At 42.2% G+C, this 13,515-nt stretch overlaps 1 protein-coding gene and 1 long non-coding RNA gene across 2 annotated transcripts in view; one reads left to right on the top strand and one right to left on the bottom strand.

Moving 5' to 3' along the window:
- Positions 1 to 4,341: 4,341 nt before the first annotated feature.
- LOC141127859 (uncharacterized) overlaps positions 4,342 to 13,515 on the bottom strand; it is a 28,950-nt gene continuing 19,776 nt past the window's right edge. Inside the window, exon 2 of the long non-coding RNA XR_012241600.1 lies at positions 4,342 to 5,485. This is a non-coding gene — a long non-coding RNA (uncharacterized lncRNA). The remainder of the gene's footprint in view (positions 5,486 to 13,515) is intronic.
- Positions 5,951 to 13,515, top strand: part of LOC141127858 (inactive hydroxysteroid dehydrogenase-like protein 1) — a 48,334-nt gene continuing 40,769 nt past the window's right edge. Inside the window, exon 1 of the mRNA XM_073614701.1 lies at positions 5,951 to 6,127. Coding sequence (XP_073470802.1) covers positions 6,083 to 6,127 — 45 coding nt within the window. The 5' untranslated portion in view covers positions 5,951 to 6,082. The remainder of the gene's footprint in view (positions 6,128 to 13,515) is intronic.

Genomic DNA, 13,515 nt, shown 5'->3' with positions numbered 1-13,515 from the left:
ATTGTATGGAGATGTCTCTTCCAAGCAAGGAAGTTAGTCTATAGGTTAGGAGGGGGCGGGGGTAAAAGGAAAAAAATTTAGATGAAGGAAAAAGGGTTTTTGGTTCCTTGTTTCTTTATCATACTTTGTCCTTCTGTTATATATGTTTTTCTCTTTTTCTTGTTTTTATATATATGTGGTATATTTAAAAACTTGGCATTTTATAATCTTGTAAACTGTGATGAACTGAATAAAGATTATTTAAATAATAAAAAAAAAAGAAACTTGGGGCCAATGGAATACATTTAAATTCTCAGAGGAAGGGAGTTCCCTCTTTGCTCCTGAGAGTATTTGAAAAAGGGAGGAGTGGGGGGCCTTGGGGGTGCCCTCACTTCCCTGGATGATGGTATAGTAAACTCGCTTTTTCCTCGGTACATTTCCCCTCCAACTCCGACTCCCCCTCCCCTATCAGGGTTTTGTTTTGTTTTTTTGTTTCTTTTCTTCTTCTCTCTTTCTATCTTTTTTCTCTTTTTTTTAGGAATTCTTTCCCTCATGGGGCTTCTTACTTACTACTACTTTCTCCTTTTGCCTCTTCAGATATGTAGAGGTTTTTCTTCTTAGTAAAATATGTTGTCAGAGCATACAAGAGAAGCAGGTCTAACAGAAGATGGAATGGGGACTATCTCAAATAACTAGTTGTTTTTTTCTGTAGATGTATTTAAGATAGGAGTAATGCTGTTAATTGGATTTTGAATGGATTTGTTGGAGCGCATATGATTGATGGATTAATGAAATTGTTTATTTCTCTGTATGTATGACTACTAAAATAAAGGAATTAAATAAAAAAAATAAAAAAGTGTGTGTAAAGGAGGGTGGTGAGTACCTCCTTGGTGAAGGTATTAACCCCAAGGGGTGGGCCAGGTCTCAGGAGTATTGTAATATAAATATGTGATAGAGATCTACTCTTATGTAAATGATCTAGTCTTATATAAAAAATTCCTTAAAATAAAAAAAAAATCTATGGTAGTCCCATGCTTACATAGTGGCAGGGAGGACAAAGCACTAAACACATGGTGTTGGTGATGCCTGCTAGAGGTGTCCTGGTTCAGAGGGTGCGTGGAAAGCATTGGGCTTACCAGCCTTACACCAAAGAGTGAAACCAGCCTGGCACAATGAGTGCAGCAGTGCACGAGCCTTGGGGCGAATGCTGGGAGCCTAAAAAAAAAAAAAGGAAAATGGATATAAGAAAACGTGGGGAGGAAATAAACAGATGTAAATGTGAGTTTAGGGCTAACCCTGTGCTCAAACAGTATCCCATAACAGGCAGCAAGATCCCATAGAGAGAGAGAGAGTTACCTGTGAGCGTCTCAGAGTGGAGATGGATGCAAAGAACAAGCGACCGTGGAGTAGGAAAACCGGAAGCAGGAGACCGGGTATTGATGTGGCCAGGTTTAAATATGGTATGGCAGTGGGCTGTTGTTCAATCCAGCAGGCGCTGGGGGGAGTGTCTTAGAATTGCGTGAATGCCCCCCGAGTCACCGGCGCGCGAATCTGCCCCCTTCAAACCATGCAAGGTGTGCATGGAGGTGGTGGTCGCAGCTGGTGTGTGCAAACACTTCCGGGCGCGATGACGTGGGACGCTCGGCGTGATGACGGCGAGTGTGGCGGGGTGGGGACGTAGACCCGCGTCAGTGGCTCGCATCGCAGAAACCAGAAGAGCCACAGGACGGGGACCGTCCATGCTCTTCCACTGTGTGGGAAGCTGCCTGTGCCAAACCAGTGCACAGGATGGCCCCCCTGCGCCGAGTGGGGAAGTCCCATGGGCTAACTGGGCTGGCCCAGCGGACAGGACCCAGACCATGGCGCTGCAGTACAGCATGAATGGCACAGAGAAGCAGAATGTCAGGAACTGAACATCCAGAAATAAAATAAGGTTCTAAATATTGTTAGAGATGAAGCAGATTCATACATTGCGTCATCAACCTGGATCTTTATATGTATACAACGATGTGTCCATGCTAAAGAAAAAAACAAACATATATACAAGATGTACATTTATACATTGTATAAGGGTAGCTATGGGACATTGGAATCTCATGGTGTTCATAGATACACTTATACAGGTTTGGAGCATAGATGTTGAGTACTCATAGGGGAAGAGATAGAGAGATCGTTTAGAGTGGCCCCTCAATGGGCTCCCACTCAGAGCCCCCTGAAGAGAAGCCTTCTAAGAAGGGTCTGTAGGATATGCATCCATTGAGTCCTGGGGCTGGGTGGCTTTTAATCTAAAAATCCACCTCTGCTTTAATTGTAGTAGTATCTTGTTTACATCTCCTCCTCGCATGCCCTTGTGCACGCAATCGATGATTAAAAATGAAAATTTTGGGCATATGCCCTTGTGCACTCTGGTGACGTGTCTACCAAGTGGTAGATTTGGATTACAGGTTTTCATTGATGTGATGTGTCTGTACTCCCTGAGCCAGAATTCCTGGATTGTCTTTCCTACATAGAAGCTATTGCATTCACATACGAGGAGATAAACTACCCCGCATGTCTGGCAATTAGCGTAATGTCTGGGATATAATTTTTCACCGTTAGGGAGGATGATGTTTTTGGAGGTATTTAAAAATCTCCAGTAGTTACAACCACCACAGGTAAAAGTCCCTTTATTTTTGCATGGATCACGTTTGCCCTGTCTCGGAGAGAACCAGCTCTTCTGTAGGTGAATACCAGGGTGGCTGGTATTCAGTGGGTCCATTGTCAACATGAGCCAGTACTTGCCTATCACCCGTTTGATAGCCAAATGCTGTTTGGAGAATTTGGTGACAATGGAAATGGGGTGGGGTTTGTTCCTTTTGGATGCAGGATTGTAGAGTATGTCACCACGGGTTCTTGCACATACTCGCTTGTATGCTTTCTTGAGGCACGTGTTTGAGTATCCATGTGCCCAAAATTGTGATCTCAGTATGTTGGCCTCTTTTCTGAAGACTGTCATTGGTGCAGTTTCTCCTGGTACGTAAATATTGGCTGTAGGGGATTGAGGAAATGAGGGGTTGGGGGTGAAAACTGCTGGCATGAATTATTGAATTGCCTGCTGAAGGTTTTCTGAATAAGCTGGTCGTTAGGGATCCGTTGGCGTCTTTGTAGATTGTGGTGTCAAGGAATGTAATCGATTCCTTATCCCAAGTCATGGTGAATGACAAATTGAAGGTGCTAATGTTTAGTTGTTCAAGGAAGGCTGGCAATAGCTCTGTGGGTCCATTCCACACCAGGAGGACATCGTTGATGTAGCGAAACCACATGACGACGTTCTCCATGTACTGGGCAAGGGGTACGGATTGATGTATCATTTGTTCCCACTCCCCCAGGTACAGGTTGGCATACGATGGGGCACATGAGGTCCCCATCGCAACACCCTGCACCTGGAGGTAGTGGGACCCATTGAAAGTGAAGTAATTGTGGGATAGTATGAATTCCAGCGTGGCCAGCAAGAACTCGTCGGTCTTGGGCTCATGCTGGCTGTTTTGGGAGATGTGTCGTATACAAGAAATACCTTTGTCATGCAGTATCGAACTATACAAGGCATCGACATCCACAGCCACAAGTACAGATTTGGGGGGGGATGCATAGCCCATCTATGTTTTGCAATAGATGTGCAGTGTCGTGAATGTAACTTGGGAGTTTGAGGACATGGGGATGTAGGTATCCATCCACAAACTTACTAAGTTTTTCAGTTTGGGAACCATTCCCAAAAATGATGGGTCTTCCTGATGGACGTGTCATATTCTTGTGCAGTTTGGGCAAAGAGTAAAAAGTTGGTGTGCGTGGATGCTGTGTGTGTATGAAATCCCATTCTGCCTTATTGATAATTTTTTCAGTATATGCGCGGTCAACCAGCCTGTAAAATTCTTTGTGGAATCTTTCTATTCTGGTTGCCGGTATCTTACAGTACCACTCTGAGTTGCTAAGTATTTGGGTACACATTTCCACATAGAACTCGTTGTCCATCACCACTATATTGCCTCCTTTATCGGAGGGTTTGATCGTTATTGTGGGGTGGTCTCTAAGTGAGCGAAGAGCTTCGTGTTCAGGTTTGGACAGATTGTCATTTTTGGAATTGGGCGACTTGATTTTGCATATATCTCTGCTTGCAAGTCTGACAAATGCTGACACATTGGGGTTGGTATTCAAGTTCAGAAATTTGTCAGACTTATTTTTGACAGTGCTAAGTGGAGGGGTAGGAAGATCTCTCTATGGGATCTTGCTGCCTGTTATGGGATACTGTTTGAGCACAGGGTTAGCCCTAAACTTATCTCTCATTTACATCTCTGTTTATTTCCTCCCCACGTTTTCTTATATCCATTTTCCCTTTTTTTTTAGGTTCCCAGCATTCGCCCCAAGACTCGTGCACCGCTGCACTCATTGTGCCAGGCTGTTTTTGCCCTTTGGTGTAAGGCAGGTGAGCCCAATGCTTTCCACACCCCCTCTGAACCAGGACACCTCTAGCAAGCATCACCAACACCATTGTTAAGCCGCCCCTATTTCTCCTTTGAACCCGAGTTGGACATGGGTGTATGGATAGAACTCTCTGATCGATCGGGTAATCCAGACACACACATGGGATGGTGAATCGAAATTACAATGGTTTACTGGGTTTGCATATATCTTATACACTTACAGAGAGAGAGAAAAACCTCCCTCTTATTATCAGCCAATGAGATTGAAGCATAGACTTTATGAAAAAATAAGCATAAAACGTCATAAATTGCATATTCTGCCTATAGATATCCCTCAGGCTATATCTAAATATAAGTTTTTTATATATATGTGACCACGTATGCTAGGCAATCTGCCAATGTTCCAGACACCCAACTTCTAACATGTTATAACTTTGTTATTCATTGTCTATATTAAAATGTCAGGCTAACCACAAGTACATCCTGTTCAAGTACATAGCTCGCAAATAATCTTTGCACTTCTAATTTTCTGCATAAGAAAGCAAAATACATTTCTTCTTGTATAACATATCTTAAAGCAGCACTCTAACATCCTTACAATCCCTCCTTTGATCATAACAGACGAAAAGTCTGTATTGATCACCAATATTATTCATTATACCATCTCTGTTTTGTGTAAAGCATAGAAACAAAAGAACATATTTTACATGTCATTGAAAAAGCTGATAGGCAGATTGAAAAGTTTCTTTTAGGGGGGGAAGGGGGAAAAAGAATCTGGAAAGTCACTTCACCTATTTGGGGAACAGGGGCAGAACCAAAGTCTGTAGGGGGTTCCTGTTATTGAGAGAATTAGAGTTCCATTGTTTCATCTGTGGACATGTATATTTTTCAGTGATCAGGGGCTTTCTTTATCCTTGATTTGTGGATCCATTGTGGGCTCTGGTCAGTCAGGACTGCTGTTCTTGCAACTTTCAATACTTCAAAAGATCTTCTTGCTGCTAGTTGCTTGACCAACACCCTGTCTCTGGGTATAAAAGGATGTGTTGGTTCTGTGGAGAGAGGAGGAAAGGTGACAGCTACCTTGTCATAATTTTCTGTAAAGCTACTTACCAGGTTTTTCACGTACTCTTCCTGTAAAGAATATAGATTAGGTTCCTCTCCTATTTCTATCTATTTCCTCTGTGTTGGTTTTCCCATTAATATCTCATAAGGGGATAAGCCGTTTCTAGAATGGGGTGAGGTACGGATTTGGAAAAGTATTGCGAAAAGAAAATCTAACCAGTTTCTCAAAGTTCCTCCTGTCGCTTTCTTTAGTTTATCTTTAATATTTCTGTTTATCTTTTCTACTACTCCTCCTGCACTTTGGGGATGATAAGGGATGTGTAGTTTCCATTGAATACCTATCAAATCAACCTATCAGCGAGTGCATTCCCTTTTGCTATTTCTGTTTTATCATATGAGTGCCCACGAATCTTAATTACATTAATGTGGCAAGGAAGAAGGAGTGTTTCAATAAAGCGTCCACATGCTATCTGTGTAAACATTCACATCCTGTCCTTCAAAGAGGAGTTGCGCTGAAGTTACTCGCAGTGGTTTACTTTCTAAGATATTGTCTCTGAGCCTGACAACTGAGTAACCAGTCTTGTATGTGTGATCGTCAGGACGTGTACAGCTATCGTCTACAAACACATGTAGGTAATCAGGGTTGGGGTGTCTTTTAAATCAGAACGTGGAGAAGTAGATTCTAAAAGCTGTTGATTACAGTCATGTTGAAGAATAGGATCAGTTTCTGAAAGATACAAGAGAGAGTGTAGAAACCTGACTTGTGGTGTTGTCTCTGAGCATGATTTGATGTCAAGATGTTGTGTGCTAAAGAGTATAACTTCATAGCCACTTGTACGTTGTGCTGTCATGTGCTGAGTACTCATGTTCTGCATAAGGTGAACTACCGAATGTGTTGTGTATAATGTTGTCTGCCCTCCCAATGTTTATTTGGATGCCTCCTTTACAGCCATTGCACAAGCCCCGAGAGCTTGAAGGCAAGAGGGCATCCCCTGAACCTGCACGGGTAAGACCCAATGCAGATGCCCTTGAGAGGGACGCAGTGAGGGTGGTAAATGCTTGTAGCATTTCCTCAGTCCAATTAATCATTTTTGGAGAGCCCAACAACGTAGCTGCTCTAAGGATCGAATCCCAGTGTGAGCAATCAGGTATCCATTGTCTGCAGTAGACAATCGAGCCGAGGAAGGAGAGAAGCGTGGCCTTCTCCTTCGGGGGACTGAGGCATGTAAGTACTTTGACCCGAGCCGGTGACACCAAACGTTCCCCTTGTTTGATTATACACCCCAAATACTCAACCTGCGACCTGCATCACCGGATCTTTTTTCAAGACACCAAATGACCTTCTGAGGTGAGGCGATGCTCAGAGTTGGACTCACAGCGTCCCTTGCTCTCACTACACAGCAGTAGGTCATCTATATATTGAAGTAGTATTGAACCCTGAGGAGGTGTCCAGTCGTCAAGCGATCATTTCAATACCATAGAGAAGGCTGCTGGGCTGTCAACAAATTCTTGTGGGAGCCGTGTCCAATTGACCCGGCCCCAAACAAAACCAAAGATCCTTTATGCGTCCTCCCCAACCGGTACACTAAAAAAAAAAAGTGTTCCATGGACTAACTATTTCCTTTAGTATGCCTTCCTTTTTGTATTCTTCAATCAATGGTGAAATGCCCTGCCCCTTCTGTAAGGGGATATTGTTTTTGGAAGTGTGATATTGTGTTGGGTTTGAAAGTAGGAGAGTAAGGTGTACGATTAAGATGTCCTACAGAGGTTTTGTCCTTAGCCCAAATTGGGTGATTTTCTAGCGGTCCAGGTAGAAGCATGTAATGTCCCCTGAAGTCGTGATATTTAGGATTAGTCAAGTCATATAGTGGAGACTTTGCTGTCAATCCACCTTCTTGGTCAAATCTTATATTGATTCTTAAAGCAGACATTAAGTCTCTTCCCATTAAGGAAAGGTCAGTCAGTCAAAATAGCAAAACACATAGTTGTAAGAAGTTCGTCCTGTAATGTACTAACTTGTAATGTAGGAGTCACTTTATGTTCGACATCAGTTCCATTAATACCCATTGAGCAACCCTCTGTACATTCTGAAGTGATAAACCTACAATCAGTGAGTGATATATTTTATGTAGACAAACCAAAAATGAGTAAAAATCTTCCCCTGGATTTTGTTTGCAAGACAACATAGTGTGTACACTTGTATGCTTTCTGCCAAGCTAGTCCTAGTTGGCCCTCAAAAAATATCCCACCCTTCAGGTTTGTCATAGGGATCTGCCGTGATAAAAGCTGCCACTACATCAAATTCAACCGTGGTTTCAGGGTATACTGCTTGAATAATGATTTGGAGATCTTCTGTTCCCATCCTAGCTCCTATACAATACCTTTTTAGAAAAGCTGCAGCAGCTCTGGGATCCTTTCTAGGTTTAGGGCAGGTGTCTCTTATATTAGCCGACAGGGAGGGGGATCTGAACCTGAGTATTACCTATCGTGATCAAAGGAAGGGCCTTAAAGGTTCCTTCTCTTTGTTTGCAGAACGAAGGATTATCTGACCCGCAGACTCTACTTCTTGTAATGCTATAGCTAGTTCTTCTGATTTTTTTTTTCTCTGGCCTCTTTGCTTTCCTCGCTTCTTTCTCCCTGTCTTTCTCTTAGTACATTTTACAACATTTCATCATATATTTACAATCCCAGTGTCACCCGGGGGGTAATTGTGTCGATTATGCGTCCCACAAATTTTCATTACCTCCTCCTAATCTTCCAGGGAACACGGTCCCAATGACCCCAAGCCTGAAAGATACAACTGATGTGCACAAGTTTGTACATTTTCCCAAAAAGGATCGAGACAATTTGCCCCACAAGTGCCTTTTACAAAATCATAGGGGGAAGGTTGGTCCCGCTCACCTACGGGAACTTCCTTCCCTAATTTATTTCCCATAATTATTTCACAATATCCTTAATGTCACAATGATACTTATAATACGTATTACTCCTCTTACTCTTAAACCTTCTTCAAATACAAAATTATTTTGTATATTGAATCTCAACATTTGAACCCTTGGAGTACCTTCTCTTAATAAAGGTCTCTTTCTCAGTTTAAGATGGTAATACACTCAGAACACCTTTGTGACATTTGTTTAACACACAACAAACACAAAAACACTGATATAACTCTATAACTTTATGTATATCACTTATCAAGATCAAACCAAATAGTAAATCAACTCCCTTATGTCGAAGTATATATTCACACATGCATATGATCACAACAAAATACAGAGCAATATATTCACGAAGAAACAACGTTAAATTGTGTGCACACAATTTCCCCTTCTTCTCTTTTTTTTTTTTTTTTAGAGCTCCATACACCCGTCCTGTATTTTAAGAAAGCATCAAACGCTCTCTATAATCCTGTAAGTCCGGCCAGCCTAGCGGGACATCATTTAACCATTAAAACTACGCGACTTCTTTATCCCAGGAGAGCCAACCTAGCAATCCTTGAGATTATGCTACCTCTTTATCCCAGGAGAGCCAACCTAGCAATCCTCGAGATGATAAAATTTAAAAAAAACAATAGGGGTCAATCGTGCTAGGATAAGTGAAAAGGCTTCGTAAAATAAATTTACAAAGTTTCCACTCACCTTGCAGTCGATCGCCACCACTTCTGGTACCATTTCTGTTAAGCCGCCCCTATTTCTCCTTTGAACATGGGTTGGACCTATGGGTGTATGGATAGAACTCTCTGATCGATCGGGTAATCCAGACACACACATGGGATGGTGAATCGAAATTACAATGGTTTACTGGGTTTGCATATATCTTATACACTTACAGAGAGAGAGAAAAACCTCCCTCTTATTATCAGCCAATGAGATTGAAGCATAGACTTTATGAAAAAATAAGCATAAAACGTCATAAATTGCATATTCTGCCTATAGATATCCCTCAGGCTATATCTAAATATAAATTTATATATATATATATATATATATATATATATATATATATATATATATATATATATATATATATATATATATATATATATGTGACCACATATGCTAGGCAATCTGCCAATGTTCCAGACACCCAACTTCTAACATGTTATAACTTTGTTATTCATTGTCTATATTAAAATGTCAGGCTAACCACACGTACATCCTGTTCAAGTACATAGCTCGCAAATAATCTTTGCACTTCTAATTTTCTGCATAAGAAAGCAAAATACATTTCTTCTTGTATAACATATCTTAAAGCAGCACTCTAACATCCTTACAACCATGTGTTTGGTGCTTTGACCTCCCTGCCAGCATGTGAGCATGGGACTACCATAGAATTTTTTATTTTAAGGAATTTTTTATATAAGACTAGATCATTTACATAAGACTAGATCTCTATCACATATTTATATTATAATACTCCCGAGACCTGCTCCCCCCCCCCCTCCGGGGTTGATACCTTCACCAAGGAGGGACTCACCTCCCTCCTTTACCCACACCATTTCTGATAATTAACATATCCTCCCCCATTCTAGGCTGAACACCTGTTTCATTGGACCCCTGTTGAAGACTCTTGTGGCACTTCTTTGCGCCCCTCTGTTTGCACCTTCATGGTGCATGGCAAACCATCCTGCTGCTCCACACTGCTGCACCTTTGAACAAGAACATCTCAGTAGTAGGGATGAGCCGAACACCCCCCGCTTTGGGTTCGCATACAGAACATGCAAAGGGACCGAAAGTTTGCGCGAACATTCGAACACCATTAAAGTCTATGGGACTCGAACACGAGAAATCAAAAGTGAGAATTTTAAAGGCTAATATGCAAGTTATTGTCCTAAAAAGGGTTTGGGGACCCGGGTCCTGCCCCAGGGGACATGTATCAATGCAAAAGAAAGTTTTAAAAAAGGCAGTTTTTCCGAGAGCAGTGATTTTAATGATGCTTAAAGTGAAAAAAATAAAAGTGAAATATTCCTTTAAATATCGTACCTGGGGGGTGTCTATAGTATGCCTGTAAGGTGGCGCGTATTTCCCATGTTTAGAACAGTCCCTGCACAAAATGACATTTCTAAAGGAATAAAAGTCATTTAAAACTGCTTGCGGCTGTAATGTAATGTCGGGTCCTGGAAATATGGATGAAAATTATTGAGAAAAACGGCATGAGTAAGCACCCAGCCCATTACCAGGCCCTTTGGGTCTTGTATGGATATTAAGAGGAACCCCGCACCCAAATAAAAAAAAAGAAAAGGCCCCCAGGCCCTATATACTCTGAACAGCAGTATACAGGCGATCTCTAGGTTACAAACAAGATAGGGACTGTAGGTTTGTTCTTAAGTCAAATCTGTTTGTAATTTGGAACAGGTACATTTTTTTAAGTGTAGCTCCAGCCAAAAAATCTATTTTTAAGCCTTTTGGATAACATAGGGAAGGTTTTTCATCACCCCTGTAACATTTGTTTTGCTGTCTGTGCCCCTGTTCATAAGATTTCACCTCAATTTCTGTCCCAATTGGATCTTGAAAATTTGGGGTTTTTACGGAAACATGGATTGGTGATAAAGCATCGGTGGAGACACCTTTTTCCCCATGAACAGGGGCAGAAATATTGGGCTTTTGGTGGTGGTGATGCCACAACACTGTAAGCCCTCACAGTTACTCTTGGTGGGCGCAGGAACAGGCCCTGCTGTAAAATATTAGATAAAAAAAAAATTGTAATTACACGCCCCTGTTAAACAGGGGCAGAAAAATTGGGTCTTAGGCAGTGGTGGTGGTGCCACAACACTAACCCCTCACAGATTCTGTTGTTGAGCGCAGGAACAAGCCCTGCTGTGAAATATTAGATCAAAAATTGTAATTATGCACCCCTGTTAAACAGGGGCAGAATAATTGGGCCTTAGGCGGCGGTGGTGGTGACACAACACTGTAAAGCTCTGTGGCGGCTGGTGAAGTTTTAGGATAGGGGGGTGCCAGACCCCGCACCTTCCCGGTTGGCCCCTCCCACTTCTCATAAGCCACACCCCTTATAGAATCCACCCACTCCGTCCCCTGTATTCCACTTGCTTCCACCCATAGTGTCAGGAGTATACAGCTCAGCACCACAGGACAGAGTATATAGCTCCAACACCACAGGACAGGGTATATAGCTCAGCCTCACAGATCATGGTATATAGCATGTCTCACAAAGCCTGGTATATGGCATGTCTCACAAAGCCTGGCATATAGCATTTTGCACAAAGCCTGGCATATAGCATTTTGCACAAAGCCTGGCATATAGCATTTTGCACAAACCCTGGCATATAGCATATCCCACAAAGCCTGGCATATAGCATTTCTCACAAAGCCTGGCATATAGCATTTCTTATGATCTAGCATCTTGTATGGATATATTTTGAGTGTACAACGTATACCCTGAGAATGTGGAGTATGTCCTGAATAGGGATGAGCCGAACACCCCCCCGGTTCGGTTCGCACCAGAACCTGCGAACGGACCGAAAATTTGCGCGAAATTTAGAACCCCATTGAAGTCTATGGGACTCGAACGTTCAAAATCAAAAGTGCTAAATTTAAAGGCTAATTTGCATGGTATTGTCCTACAAATGGTTTGGGGACCCGGGTCCTGCCCCAGGGGACATGTATCAATGCAAAAAAAAGTTTTAAAAACTGACGTTTTTTCGGGAGCAGTGATTTTAATGATGCTTAAAGTGAAAAAAAAGTGAAATATTCCTTTAAATATCGTACCTGGGGGGTGTTTATAGTATGCCTGTAAAGTGGCACATGTTTCCCGTGCTTAGAACAGTCCCTGCACAAAATTAAATTTTTAAAAGGAATAAAAGTCATTTAAAACTGCTTGCGGCTCTAATGTAATGTTGGGTCCCGGCAATATGGATGAAAATCAGTGAGACAAACTGCATGGGTACCCCCCTCCCAGTCCATTACCAGGCCCTTTGGGTCTTGTATGGATATTAACCCCGCACCCAAAATTTAAAAAAGGAAAGGCGTGGGACCCCCAGGCCCTATATACTCTGAACAGCAGTATACAGGCGGTGCAAACAAGACAGGGACTGTAGGTTTGTTGTTAAGAAGAATCTGTTTGTAATTTTGAACTGATACATTTTTAAAGTGTAGCTTCAGCCAAAAAATCTATTTTTAAGCTTTTTGGAAAACATAGGGAAGGGTTATCACCCCTGTGACATTTGTTTTGCTGTCTGTGAACCTCTTCAGAAGATTTCAACTCACTTTCTGACCCAATGACAAATGTTTTTTGACAATTTGGGGTTTTTAGTGAAACAAGGATTGGTGATAAAGCATCAGTGGAGAGGAGACACGTTTTTCCCATATTAACTCTTATAGGAGAGAATTTCCCTTCCTAGGGGTGGATTTCATCTCACTTCCCATTGTCTCCTTCCGTTTGCAAGTAGGAGTCGTTTGTAAGTTGGATGTTTGAAAGTAGGGGCCTGCCCTATATACTCTGCAGAAATTGCGGCCTTAGGTGTTGGTGTTGCCACAACACTGTAAGCCCTCACAGTTACTCTTGGTGGGCGCAGGAACGGGCTCTGCTGTGAAATATTAGATCAAGAATTGTAATTACATGTCCCTTTTGAACAGGGTCAGAAAAATTGGGCCTTTGGTGGTGGTGGTGCTGGTGCCACAACACTGTAAGTCCTCACAGTTACTCTTGGTGGGCGCAGAAACGGGCCCTGCTGTGAAATATTAGATCAAGAATTTTAATTACATGTCCCTGTTGAACAGGGGCAGAAAAATTGGGCCTTAGGCACTGGTGCCACAACACTGCAACCCCTCACAGATACTCTAGTTGAGCGCAGGAACGAGCCCTGCTGCAAAGTATTGCATCAAAAATTTTAATTATACGCCCCTGTTAAACAGGGGCTGAAAAATTGGGCCTTAGCCACTGGTGGCGGCGCCCAGAACGAAAAAGATTCTTACAAGCTATCAGCATGATCATTGGAGGAGGAAGAGGATAGTCCCTCAGCATAACAGGATAGTCACTCAGCATCAGCATAGGCAGT

Source organism: Aquarana catesbeiana, linkage group LG02 (assembly GCF_042186555.1).
Source record: "Aquarana catesbeiana isolate 2022-GZ linkage group LG02, ASM4218655v1, whole genome shotgun sequence".
In the NCBI taxonomy this organism is placed as follows: domain Eukaryota; kingdom Metazoa; phylum Chordata; class Amphibia; order Anura; family Ranidae; genus Aquarana; species Aquarana catesbeiana.
Note: the sequence above shows the minus strand (reverse complement) of the source record. Positions and strands in the feature narration are given on the sequence as shown.